At 36.7% G+C, this 13,496-nt stretch overlaps 1 protein-coding gene across 2 annotated transcripts in view; it reads left to right on the top strand.

The window, feature by feature from the left end:
* Positions 1-13,496, top strand: part of RANBP9 (RAN binding protein 9) — a 39,310-nt gene that overhangs the window by 15,620 nt on the left and 10,194 nt on the right. For both annotated transcript variants that reach the window (XM_050708615.1, XM_035549647.1), the window contains exons 3-7: positions 4,585-4,637; positions 6,140-6,307; positions 9,314-9,336; positions 11,323-11,507; positions 12,240-12,352. In XM_050708615.1, the coding sequence (XP_050564572.1) occupies positions 4,585-4,637; positions 6,140-6,307; positions 9,314-9,336; positions 11,323-11,507; positions 12,240-12,352 (542 nt within the window). The remainder of the gene's footprint in view (positions 1-4,584; positions 4,638-6,139; positions 6,308-9,313; positions 9,337-11,322; positions 11,508-12,239; positions 12,353-13,496) is intronic.

Genomic DNA, 13,496 nt, shown 5'->3' with positions numbered 1-13,496 from the left:
TGTTGCTGTTTTTTCTACTTCTACCTTTTTCTATGATATTAACTCAATAGTAAAACAAACTGCAGTTGTTGTGTAACTGACTTGTTTTGGTGCATTTGAAATACTAGGATGTTTTCAGTTGCCTTATTTATGGGTATAAACATCTTTTGGTGCTTGGACTTCAGTTCACTTTCTTACAGGTGTTATGGATACGGGGGTTTTACCGCTGTATGGTGTTAGGTTCCTTTCTTTATGGCATGTAGGAGATAAGATACAAGCTTGATTATTTTCATCATCACCAACGTAGCTTGGATTTCAAGGCATGATGTAGCAGTTCTGCCAGCTATACTGTCATTAATAGGGCACACAGGCCCTGTAAAAGTCAGAAGGGATTTGACTCTGCAGATAGCTTACTCATTTCTGTAGTAGGGAGGCTGTTACATTTTTATCATTACTTAAAGTTATGCTAAATCATTTTGCTTCTCTTAAAAATAAAGTGTGGAATATTTGCTTTTTTTTTTTTTAAACTAGAGAAGTGGTAATTTAACACTTAAATTTATCTACAGCCACTAGTAAGCTTTCCAAAGTTACTGTAATTTGGTAGAGTTCTTGAGATTCTGGATTCCTCCTTATGGAATGGGGGGGGCATAGTATGTAATTATTCTGCATTCTGATTATTACCAACTTTGAGATTGAAATATCTTTCATACGCCTGCCTTACAGTGACTAAAAGATCTTCCTGAAGAGTTAAATGCAGAATTGTGTGTCTTTTACATGAATTGTTTTCTTTTTTTCTTATATTTTAGCAGTCTCCAGTTGTAGACCATCCCGTCCTGCTATTTTTTCCTTCTATTTGTTTCTGCTGCTTTTTATTTCTCACAGCCTATTCAGGCATCCAAGCAGAAACTATGGGCTCCAGCAAAAATGTGAATTTAGCTCTTTGAATGTTAAGATACTTAAGGAGGAGTTATTGTGAGCTTACTGCTTCTCATAGTGCAGGGAAGCACAAGCTTTTCAGTGTTAGTGGAAAAAAATACCATAATGCTTGTATTTTCGGCATTTACTTTAGTTTTACGTTGTGGTAAACAGTTGAATCTTAATTTTAAACTCTTTGTTTTTGTAGTGTTCCTGAAAATTTGTGTATGTATGACTTGCAGCAGATAAATGTAAATAGAGGATGTGCTGAGACATTAAAATAGCAATCAATACATCTAATGGACTGGAACAAGAATAGATAAAATTTGAAATGAAAAATCAAGAGTGTGTGCTCTTGCTTTCTTGGTCCTTGATATTAGTTTGGCTGTGCTTTAAATCAGGTTTCAGCCCTTGTCTCTCCTGGGTTGATGTCGGCATTCCATGACTAGTTTTATATGTCGCTTGTGGTTTTATCAGCTGAGGTAAGACTTGAGCTCGTCAGTGAGGTGATGAGCAGCCGCTGACGGGCCGAAAGGCACGGCGAGAGGGAATGCTTGCAAAGGGTCCTGGGCCGATCGGTCTGTTTGCCAACGTAAGTAATCCTGCTGTCGCTGGGCTTTGAGGGCAGAGAGGCGAGGTGGAGGCACCGTGCTCAGGTATGCCGGGAGACGGGCAGGGAGGCAGCACCAGAGCCACACTGTTGTTTGCCCTCTCTGGTCTTTCAGACCACGCTCTGGGTCGTGCCTGGCTTGGGAAGGAGCTACGTGTTGGGGCGAGCACCCCTCTTCGTGGTGCTTACACCTCCGCTCCCCGGGGCCGCCATTATGGCGTGCCGCGGCCTACGCGGCCCTTCGTGGGACAGCTCCGCTGCAGGTGTGTGAGGCACTGACTGGGAACAGCCTGGGCCTGCACGGTGCTGCCGTGGCTGCCCCCGCTCTCCTGCGTTTTTAGCATGGACTAAGGGAGGAAAACGTAGGTGCATAGCTCTGCCAGGGGTTTTCTCCTGATCCTGAAACCCTGGGGTAGGAACCTTAACGAGGCACGTAGGACAGTTTGGGTAATGCTTCCCACTGAAATTTAGCAAATACGAGCTAAACTTGTTTAAAAAGCAAACAGAAGTCTGTTTAAAACTATGAAGGTTAAGTATCCCAGGAAAAAAATAAACAGCAGTTACATGTAGCAGTTTGGCATACATGTAACTTCTGTTCATAAATTTTATAGCAGCTAAAACCTGCGTGTCATGATACTGTTCTTTCCCCCCCCTCAATTTACAGTGAACTATATCTTGTTGAACATGCGATTAAATACCATCACCTACAACAAATGCTAAGTTAGCCTAATTGCTCAGCATTTAATTTTGTTAACTTCCAAACCATAAACGGTAGCCATTCCTTTCTGCTTTTGAAAGGTGTCTACAGTAAATCTGTCAATTAGTTAAAATGTTTTAATGCAATTTCACTCGAGTTTCTATTAACATTTCATCAGAGGCATGGTATTGTATTCGACATAGCCTTAAGTGAATCCCAGGGAAAAAAATGTGTACAGTAAAACATCCTTCTCCTTGCTCAGATGCTGTCATCACTGTTCTGGTCACAGCCAGTGGGCAAAAAGTCCTTACTCCTGGCTGCATAGAATTTGGTGGATATCTTAAACAGTAGGTCCATCTTTCCAATTGTTACTGAGTTAAGAGGGGGCTCAGGTGGTACAGTGTCTTCTGGGGACATGATTCAGCGATAGGACTGGGAAGGTCAGGCTGATGTTTGGACTTGATGATCTTGATAGTCTTTTCTGACCTAGATGATTCTGTGATCATCTAAGGGAGAACATAGGAAGTACCAAAGTGTTACCTAGGTGATCATTTTCTATCTAGCATTTTGTTTTTGTATAGCCTCAATCTTGTTTTTATAAGAATACTGAAATGAAACTTGGATTGTGTTGAAGGCTTTTTTTAATATGACTTGATTTGAAAGGCTTTCTGTGTTCAATAGTAATCTAAAGAAAAAAATGGCTTAAATTTACTTATAGGAGACTTTACAATAATGGATTTTCAGTCTTTTACATGAGAATCCTTCATGCATCAAACTCTATACTACCTTAATAACAATTCTACATTTATGTTTTAAGACAAAATATATGGTTTTCCACGTGTTGCTTTCATTTATGATTGCTTTGTTGACTCTGAAGTAGTGGTGCTTCAGTGATGTAATTTAGTGTGCAGCAAAGACTAATCCTTTTGTCTGCTGCCCTTTGCTTCAGCTCTTCAGTATCTCTAAACGTAGTATCAGTAGCATATGTTTCTGAGGTTCTATTTCACATTGTTGGTATGTTGGAGGATGAGAAAGATGGGTATCATAGTTAATATTATCCGAGGAGGGCTTTGTAAATATCACAGAATATTTGTAAATAACACAGAAGCAGGTAAGGTTACCATTGAAGGTGATCAATATAAAAAGCAGAAATCCTTTTTACACAATTAAGCATAGGACCTTTGTTTTTTCCTGCTCAGTTTCATTCTATGTGGAACATTTTAAATAGCAGATTAAATTGTGTTTACTAGTAGAATAGTTGCATGGAAATTGCAGTTTTACTAGATGAGAATACAAAGGTCATGCTGCTTGTTGTAAAGTATTTTCAAATTGGCATGGTGGAATATTTTTTTATACAGCTTATTCAGCACTTTGTGGCAAATCTGTGTTAATTTGAACTAGTGTCACCATTATTTGCATGTTTTGATAATCTAGGAAATGTTAAGCTCAGGTTATGTTTAGATGTTTGTTTTAGTTAGTAGGGTCTTTTGTTTGTTTTGGGGATGCTAATAAAAGCCTACCTTTTCATTGTGGTGTTTTTCTTTTGGTTTCCAGTCATCTTGGTCATGAAGTGACTTTTGATTAACCAGCAGAAGTAAAAACTGATTTCACTAACTTGAAATAGTGTGATTGGAGGGGGGGAGGAGGGAATTATTCATTTTGACCTTCCATTATTTGCTATTAAATTGTTAAAAAAATTGTACTGGACACTGACTTTATTAAAACTGCTCTTTTTAAAGTTGTTTTTTGGACTTGAATGACCTAGCAATAACTTGTTTAGAATTGAGGTTACTGGTCAGTAGAACAAAGATATTTTCCCTCTTCAGTTTGCCAACAGATTTCTAACAGCTAAGTAACATTACTGGTAAGTTTCTTGAGATAGTAACTGCTCCATGACCCAGGCTTTTAATGTTTTTGTTTGAACTTTCCATAATTGTCATGCAAAGATGGATTTTACTGCTGAAATGACGCACAGTTTTCCATGTATTTTGTAAACTCATTCCAGATTTTGTTACGCATTCCAGATTATCTGTAGAACTGACTAGGTACATTAAATGAAGATGTGATTAGGCCACTTTCTTCATTCATGCTCTAAACTTTATGGCTACCATCAGTATTCTTTATAGATAACCTAGGATGCTTGAAAGAAAAGAAAGTTGTCCGCCCCTTCAAAGACAGAAATTCCGTCTATAGTAAATTTAGTATATATACCAGGAGTGACTTTTTCTGTTCAGTTCTTTTGCTGTTGTGCCAGTATTAAAGGACCTCTTAGTTGCTTAATTGGTGTATGGTTAATCAGCACAATGTTTCTTGACAGCTTCCCACATGTATGTATGCATTTTTGTAAGAAATGTAAATTTCTTCTGTTCTTTTGTTTTTACAGTTACATGGGAATTGGGCTTTCAGCACAGGGTGTGAACATGAATAGGTTACCAGGTATGTTTTAGTATTTATTACATTTGTTAAGTTACTGATACAGTTAATTTTGGTTTGAAATACGCTTGAGCTTGATAAAATGGTTCTGGTAAGCACCAGGGAGCATAGCGTTTATCTCTGTGTTGTATCTATGTATCTGTATTATGTAAAACTTGCAGGTAAAAAGTTTAGCTTTTTATCATTTTACTGTGTATTTGCTCCTGTACCACTGGCCTCAACTATTAGTGTTATTGATAGCGTTTTGCAGGTACTGTTTAAAAAACAAATACGTTTTAAAAATGTAATCCTGTTTCAAAAAAAATGAAGCTATAAATTTCCTTGCTCTGTAAACTGAATTTGTGATGATAAAGATGAGTAGTTTAGGTAAAAACTTCCTTGTCAAACGTGAAATGAGCTCTCTGGTCATTTTCCATACCGTTACCTTTCCAACCTTAATAGTAAGGATGTGTAGCACAGTTTTGACTCTTCCATTGCCTTACATTGTCAGGGACACAGTCTTATTTAAAAAAAAAAAAAAAAAGCTTTTTTTTTAAATTTGTTACTATTCACCAAGTATAAAATCATGTTGAATTGACCTGTGTGTGTCTGCATTCTGTCTCTTTTACATTATTTTCTCACCCAAACGCTGTGGTGGAAAGAAACCCTTACGATAACAGCAAGTCCTGGTTATGCTGTTAGCTCACCTAAGGGTAATGAATTATTAGTGGGTGGCATTAAGTTTATTTTGAGTATGAGTATTAAGTGTAGATAGATATTTTAAAATGAACTCGGACTAAAATTCTTTGCTGTGAATTCTGTTGAGAATAGTGCAACAATATGAAGCTTCTTAACTAGTTCTACAGCTTCTTTCTGCAAAATTAGCACCCTATTTGCATACATAATGATTTGCCTGCTGGCTGTGACTTTCACCTGTATTCATAATTTTTTCCTTTTTTTTGTAGGAGCAGCGAATCTAGTGACTCTATAGTCTAGAGACTCTGCTATTGTGCAGAGATTGTTTGCTGCTGAATAGTCATTAAGAATAATCAGGAGTTGAAATGTGTTTCCCCAGAGATGCATATCTGGGTTTTAGCCAGGAAGAATTTGATTATGACATATGGTTGTTGCAATAGTTTTGTAAGATGAAAGGGAGAACAGGAGGATCTTCACTGCTTTACTGGGACATGTCAGATCTACAGACAGCTTTGAAATTTCAACATTGTAGCTGATGTTATTTTTTGGTTTTGGTAATTCTGCATGTTTGCTTAAAGCAAAAACATGTTTTCTGAATTTGTGTTGCCTTTTAAGTACTACAAATGGCATTACCTGTTCAGCCATTTTGATAAAAGAAGCTGTCCTTTTCTTTAAAAAAGGATCAGCTTTGTTAGTTACGTAAGAAATCTTAGAAAACTGAACATAGTAAATAATCTTATTAACCTCATTAGATCTTGCTAACTCTGCTTAGTCTTTCCACTATCTTGTGATAAAGGAAATGAATAAATTGCAAATGCTTTGTTCTGCAGGTTGGGATAAACATTCATATGGTTACCATGGAGATGATGGACATTCATTCTGTTCCTCTGGAACCGGACAACCCTACGGTCCAACATTTACTACGGGTGATGTCATTGGTTGTTGTGTCAACCTTATCAATAATACCTGCTTCTACACCAAGAATGGACATAGCTTGGGTATGGAGAATCATTATCTTTAACGATAACATTGTCTGTAAATTTGATGCTCCCTGTGTGTTTTGAATCTGAAATTCTTCTCACGTTAGGAGCAGTGTTTGAATATTTCCTTAAATAATCTTGTAATCTATGTACTAACTAAAGAATTGGGAAGAATAATTTCTTACGTATCACTTGCACTAACATGACTTGTGAATGTGGAAGGATTTGCCGTAGCATCTCATTCCACAGGATCTGCAGTTATGAAATCTGCTCCTGAGGCCACAATTAATATTTGATATTTATAATACAAGGTGATGGATGTTGGAGAATCAGAGAAATGGAGAACAGATAAATTTAAAAATTCTGCTGTATGGGGAACACTTAACCTTCACTAAAACCTTATATCAAAATAGCATTATTTTTATACATATTTTGGAGAACAGTGTATTTTAGATTCCCAATTTGGAGTCATACATTGTTGGGATAAAGCCACAAATTATAGAATTTGTGCTAAAATTAAGTCCACTAGGTACTTGTGGTAGAGTTTAGCATTATGCAACACTGCAAGACAATTCTTGAGTTTGGAGATGGCGGGGAGAATAGAGAGAATTTCTAATGATATGTATACAATAATTCAGTAACTATGTAATTTAATGAGCAAAAACATGCAGTGTTGTAAGGACAGAACAAAAAATCTATTTCCTGCATTAAGGAGAGAGTAAGGGCTTGGGACTTGATGAAGAGATACTGGAATTGTGCTGAGGGAAGTAGGAGGGTTCAAGGGATAAGGCTCACAAAGAGGAAGTAAACTGTCATGGGTAGGAACGTGAAAAGATGAGGAGAAGCTAGCTTGAAATAAGAGATTATTGAGATTATGAAGTTTTATTTTCTCACATTTCCAAGCACGTAGGAGGTTTGGGAAGTAGTAATGGGAAGAACAGGGTTCAAATTCTTCTTGTCTCTCAGAACTGGGCTACATGTTTGCTCAGATCTGAGCAGACAGATCTAATTTGGGAGTTGTACTACCCCTGCTCTGAGCTGGGCTTAAATGCCTCCAGAGGTCACTTCTAAGAAAATTTGTCTGTGATTCTATCATGATTTAATATTTCTTCTGAGCTGAAAGAGTTTATATACGCCTGAATCATCCATTTTGTAGCAGTTTGGTTTTCGCCCTGTTTCAGGTATATATCAAAACGGAAGATAAGGGCTCGTTTAATTGATTCTAATCTTGGTTAAAGCTAAGAAGGGTAGTCTTCCTTCATCTGTTTTTGGAGCTAGTAGCAGTATGGCTACAGGTAAGTTAGATCAGGTGGTCGATCAAACACAAACACTGTTCTGACTGTACTTGTGGCCATGTGCGTAGAAGAGCTAAGTGGGAAGGGGTAGAACCTGCTATATCAGTGAAAGTCTTAAAGCAGACTGGATTAGGCCAACTGTTGAATAATGCTCCCAAAGTATAGTATAGTATCATCTCTCAAACAGAAAATCTGATGAATGCTTCCTGGATTACAGAAGGAAACCTGACTGTTCTTTTGCTGTGGTGGGCTTTGCTAGCTTGGAGAGCAGAGGAGCTCTGATTATGTGTGTAGGGGGAAAAAAAAAAACAGAAATTTTGGCTGTCTTGCTGAGTTGTTGCTGCTTGTTGTCCAGGATTCCTATCAAATTGCAACATGGAGGTCACTTAGTTTTTGTTCTCTGGGCCACAGAGGTAACTAGAGTATTGGAAATCTCTGGCTCAGCCTGGGATTTGACAGTACAGAAAGGGCTAAGCAATTATTTGTGCATGTGTAAAACCCTGAATTGGATGAGGAATCATCCAGCTCCCCCAAAACTAACGAACTTTAAAAAAAAAAAAAAAAAAAAGTATTTGTCAATTGATCATCATTTATCTCAGCAACTGCCATGATCATTTTGGAAAAGGATGAGTTGGATGTCAAAATGTGTCAAATAAAAAAGTGGTTATAACTTAAAAATAAGTAAATAATAATAACAAAAATTAGGGTGTGAACAGGTAGTAAGTAAAAATGATAGCTTTAAGACGTGACAAGATTCACTAGATGCATCATCCTTTTGTATTAAAGATGCAAGAACTCCAGATGCTATTGAGATTTGAAGTCTTAGTGAAGAATGGAGATTGAAAACAGGGATGGAATTTAATACAAAAGGTTAAAAGCTTTTGTTTTAATCTTAAATTTGAAAAGGCAGTGGTGTTATAGAAATAAATACAAGTTTGAGGGAATAAGTGGATTTGAGTTATGTGCTTGAAAAAAAAAATGAAGTAAATTTTCAACAATAAACACAATTATGGAATACTTTCACCGTTTGGCTGTCAGAAGTAGACTTCCTCCTATTTATTTTTAAATGAAAGCTTTTTTCCCCTTAATCTGCTTGAAGTTCCTCAAGTGTATAGAGGTCAGATTTTTCTCTAATCCTGAGACAGCAAAATCACTGTCCTGGTCTTAAGGGTGGGTAGATGCTTTTAATTATATAACAGGATATCAAGCTATTTTGTTCAAAAACCAAAACACCCTGGGGTGAATTAGAGCGAAACATTTTCCAGCCTGGTTTGGAGTATTATAGTCATGTGCTACTCATGTAAAGATAGTGCCTACTTAGAAAGAAAAATAATAACAAGCAAGAAAAGACACTGCTAATAAGCCTTGACGTCTCAATATTAAGACATGCAAGTGAAAAAATTATCTGCAGATGTTTTTCTTTCCTGTAAGTTTTAATCTACAGCAAGAATTTTCATGCTCCTTTGTGTATCTGTATGATGCTTGCTAAATCTTAGGCACTATTGTGAAAAATCAAGGGCAAACTAAGAGCTTTTGAATGAAAATTAATCTTTGCCAAGTGTTGCCCTTTATTATTCAAGCACATCAGTTGTACCTAAGCATCATGGATGTCACCACACTTAACTGCTAATTTTGAGACAGTTTGGGTGAGTTTTCTAAACGTATAATGATATACTTGAGAAACCTGACTAGAACCCAGACATTAATCTTTGTTTTTTCTTTGTTACAGGCATCGCTTTCACAGATTTACCGGTAAGATAAGTGCATTTTCAAACAGCTTTGCTATGTGTTGTAAACAGATGTTTAAACGTAACTCACATTTACCTTGTGCTTCTTGGAAATCCAATGATAACCCTCTTATCCAATTTAATACCAGATACTGCTCATCATTTCAGTGATTTATTAATTGAAGCAAAAAGCTTTTTTGTTTTTACATCAAGCTTCACAGGGGTTTTCCTATTCAGATTTTCAATGTTCAAGCAATTCTATTGGAATTTTACCAGGAAATTGTACATACAATTAGTTACTACATCCTTAGTTTGACAGATGCAGGCCCTACATGCAAGATCAACCTTCGTTAAACCACCAGCGTTGCGCATGTGTGCAGCTGTGTGTCAGATGCCCTAATGCTGGCTACTTAAGTAGCCAGTGGTCAGTGTAACTCATGCTTGATGCCTAGTTTTCAAAAAATCTTCTTATGTGCTGTTCACTCCATAATATCAAACATATCAAAGTATTTTTTTCTTCAAGAAAGCTGCAGATACTTGAAGCCTTCTCTCTTTTTTGTCAATGAAATTGTACCTTCCTTAAAGTCACTGTGTTCCCCTATGCTACTGGTGCAGGCATGATACTGCACTTACTTTGCTTTTTCTCATCCACTTCACTTCTGACCTAATCTGGTTAGGGCACAGCATGTGAACACAGTTCCATCTGGCCAGCTACTGTTAGCTGTGACCACAGGAGGCAGGGACAGATATTAAGGAAAAATGAAGCCAGTAACCCAGGGCGCGGTGTTGGGTGCTACAAGTAGGAAACTGTTGCCACTTTCCTGTATCTTTGGGATGCCAGCAGGGGTCCTTGCTAGCCTGTGATACCAACACAAGAGAACTCTGACATTTCAATATGAAGCATGAAGCTGGACCCCTCCTCATTAGAAGTGATTGTTTTCATCTCATTAAAAGATTTGAGACTCTTTCTTTGTTGCTTAGTCTAGGCTAGATAACACTATTAGCAAGATTTATTTAAGGGAGGAAAAAAAAAAAAAGGTCAGAGTGGGGAGGAGGCAAGATAGGCTTTGGCATGGTTGTAACAGCTAGAGTATTCATTAATTTCACAGGGTTTCAGCGTTCTAGTGACCTGCATGTTGATGTGTCAACATCATGATAGGGCTTCCTCATAGTTGTCGTTTCTTTAGTATGTAGTTCTGTAGATCAGCATACCGTTATACCATACCACCATTGACTGCAGTGTGAATATGATGTAGGCATATTAAAAAATAAATAAATAAATAAAAACTGATTGCATTGCCATTTCTGAGATGCTAGTTGCATTTAAGAAAGTTACTTTAATCCCAACAGACAGGTTTTACTTCTCTTATATTTGGCATATTTCAAATTTGCATTGAGACCTAATCTCTAAGCAGAAAATAAAACTGAGACAACAATAAATGCTTTAAAGTCTTTTTGTAGATACAAGTCCAGGAATTCACGAGAACTTCAATGCACTGTTACAGTTCTTTTTAGGCGCTACACTTGGACTTTGAGGCTAATGAGTTCTCTATCCTGTCAGTTCTTACCACTAAAATTCAGCGATGTTTTAAGTATTTCACCCCAAAAGGAAAATGGCCCACTTTGTAAGTTTAATTTTTGTTCTCTTTTTAAAAGAAACTTTAATCCTGGTCTTTAAAAAAATCATTTAAAAATTGGTATTGAATATTTTGTAAAACTTAAACCAAAAGTTGTAAACGTTAGCACAGCTTAAAAAGTGCATATTCTGACTAGAAAGAGAATAATCACTAAGGCTTTCTTATTTCAAAATAAAGAATTGTGACCACTGGGAATAAAACTAATCAGTCATTGTATTGCTGGATTGGTAGAAGTTGCTTTAAATACTGGACAGATAATCCAGAGGTATTTGCTTTTTCACACTACTAGCATTGGGGATATTAGTACAGAGTTGAAAAAAAAATACGGGGAATTCAGTGTAAGAGGAAAGAACTAATTAAAAATTTTCTTGCAGCCAAACTTGTACCCTACAGTAGGGCTTCAGACACCAGGAGAAGTTGTGGATGCTAATTTTGGACAACACCCATTTGTATTTGATATTGAAGACTATATGCGAGAATGGAGAACCAAAATTCAAGCACAGATTGACAGATTTCCAATAGGAGATCGGGAAGGAGAATGGCAAACAATGATTCAGAAGTAAGACTTTGAATATCGATCATTAAAAAAAAAAAAGGTTTATCTAATTCATAGGTCTTTAAGATATAACTATTGTCTTATGTAAAAAAAATCACAGATAATATTAAGAAGTAGTACAAAGTTTTGTTGACATAGCAGGCTTGATAAATATGTATAAAATTGAGCATGAATAGATGTTTCTCAGGAGACTTGTGTTATTACTTAAGAATTTATAATAAATATAAATCTTCCGTTCTGATTTGATCTGTCCAATTTGGATTGGTTTGTTTAGAAAAATTGCCACAGTCATAATAGTTGGCTCTGGAAATTTCCCTTTGCATTTATTTTTTGGCATGCCAGGTTAGGTTGTGGCTTGTTAATGCGTCACATGGAGAAATGATGGCTGTGGCTTCACGTTTTTTATTTCTTGGTGAAAGCAAAAATTCACTTCAGGATGTGCAGAAATTGTGCTTCAACGTATGCAATGAGCAATAAAGAAACTTCATTAGCAGGTAGTATTTTAATTGACCCAATTGTTGTTCATAAATAATTGTATTAAAATCATAAAAAAATATGATGTCGGTTTTGTATTCAGTTTGAAGATACTGGCTCTTAACTGAAGTTTCTGAATTTCAAATACAATTCTTTAATTCAGTCACTTTTTTTCAGGAACAGGTTTCATGTTCAAGAGGTTCTTAGTTGCTTACCTGTATTTAATCAGTGTTTCTGGCTTTTGTTTTTGTTTATTTTTAGAATGGTGTCATCTTACTTAGTTCACCATGGATACTGTGCAACAGCAGAGGCATTCGCCAGGTCCACAGACCAGACTGTGCTAGAAGAATTAGCTTCCATTAAAAATAGACAAAGTAAGGCTGGAAAGCACATTACATCTCTTATTCCCCTCTCCCTTAATCAGATACTGTATAAAACTTTCTTTTAAGCTTCCTTGTAGAATTTTGTTTCAGCACTATTTCGTAGTACAGTTCTTTACTTTCATGTAAAGCTACACATTTATGAACAGCTGGTTAAGATGAACTTCTGCACTAATACTTTTGGAATTTGTTTGATGTAGTAGGATGTGATAAATTACCTGTTGTCCTTCTCTTGAATGGAAAATTGTGATCTGTCTTAAGCAAATGTGTGTGATGTCTGTATAGTAGTGTTTGTGACTGACCATTAGCTCTCACAAACAAGAATAAAAAAAAACTGTGGTGACAAAAGTTTAGACTTTACCCCTTTTCATAGTTGAGATAAGATGTTAGAGAATGCTTGATAAGTTACAGCAAATTTTGATTTTTTCCTGTTCATGGTTGTGAGGGGGAAGAGGACATGGAGAACTAACAGTATACTGTTCACTTTTAACTTGCTGTGGCTGGGCTGTTTGGCAGCCTGATTAAGACAGTGCCTTCCCCCATTCATTTAGATTCCTGCTGTATGAACACAAGCATTTGTGTTCAGTGGTTGTCTGCATGACACACCACACAGGGAAGCTGCTCTGGTGGAAAAATAGCCTGGTTGTTGGGCTGTTTTTTCATTTGGATCAATTCCTCTGTTGGTGGATAGAGCTGTGAGACTGTTTGAAGCTTGTGCCAGGTTACAGCAACAGAAGCATTAATTAAAGCTGCTGGGACTGTTGTGGAAAGGTTTAGTCAACTGTAACCTGACTTAAAGCATGCCTTGTAGGTAAGGGAGACTAAATTTTATATTTCTTGGTCAAAATTGAACCTCTGGGAGTGGGAGTTAATTTGAATTTTCTTGGGTGACAATAGTTTGGTATGTGCTTATGATAAAGCTATGAAAATGAGAAATAAATCACATAAGTGTCTGCAGTCTTAATCTAGCTCTAAATGAGCAATCTGAGTACAAAGTAGTTGTATGCTGACAATAAAAGTATTTACTGAGTACTTGTTTGAATACCTGTAGGAGGAGTGCAATTCTTCGATTTCCCTATTGAGCATTTTAAGGAAGCATGATTTTTCTTTACGCTATTTTTTCTAATAGAAAAAAGCA

This window comes from Cygnus atratus, chromosome 2 (genome assembly GCF_013377495.2).
Source record: "Cygnus atratus isolate AKBS03 ecotype Queensland, Australia chromosome 2, CAtr_DNAZoo_HiC_assembly, whole genome shotgun sequence".
NCBI lineage: Eukaryota > Metazoa > Chordata > Aves > Anseriformes > Anatidae > Cygnus > Cygnus atratus.
The sequence above is the reverse complement of the archived record's forward strand: the minus strand, read 5'-3'. Positions and strand labels throughout refer to the sequence as shown.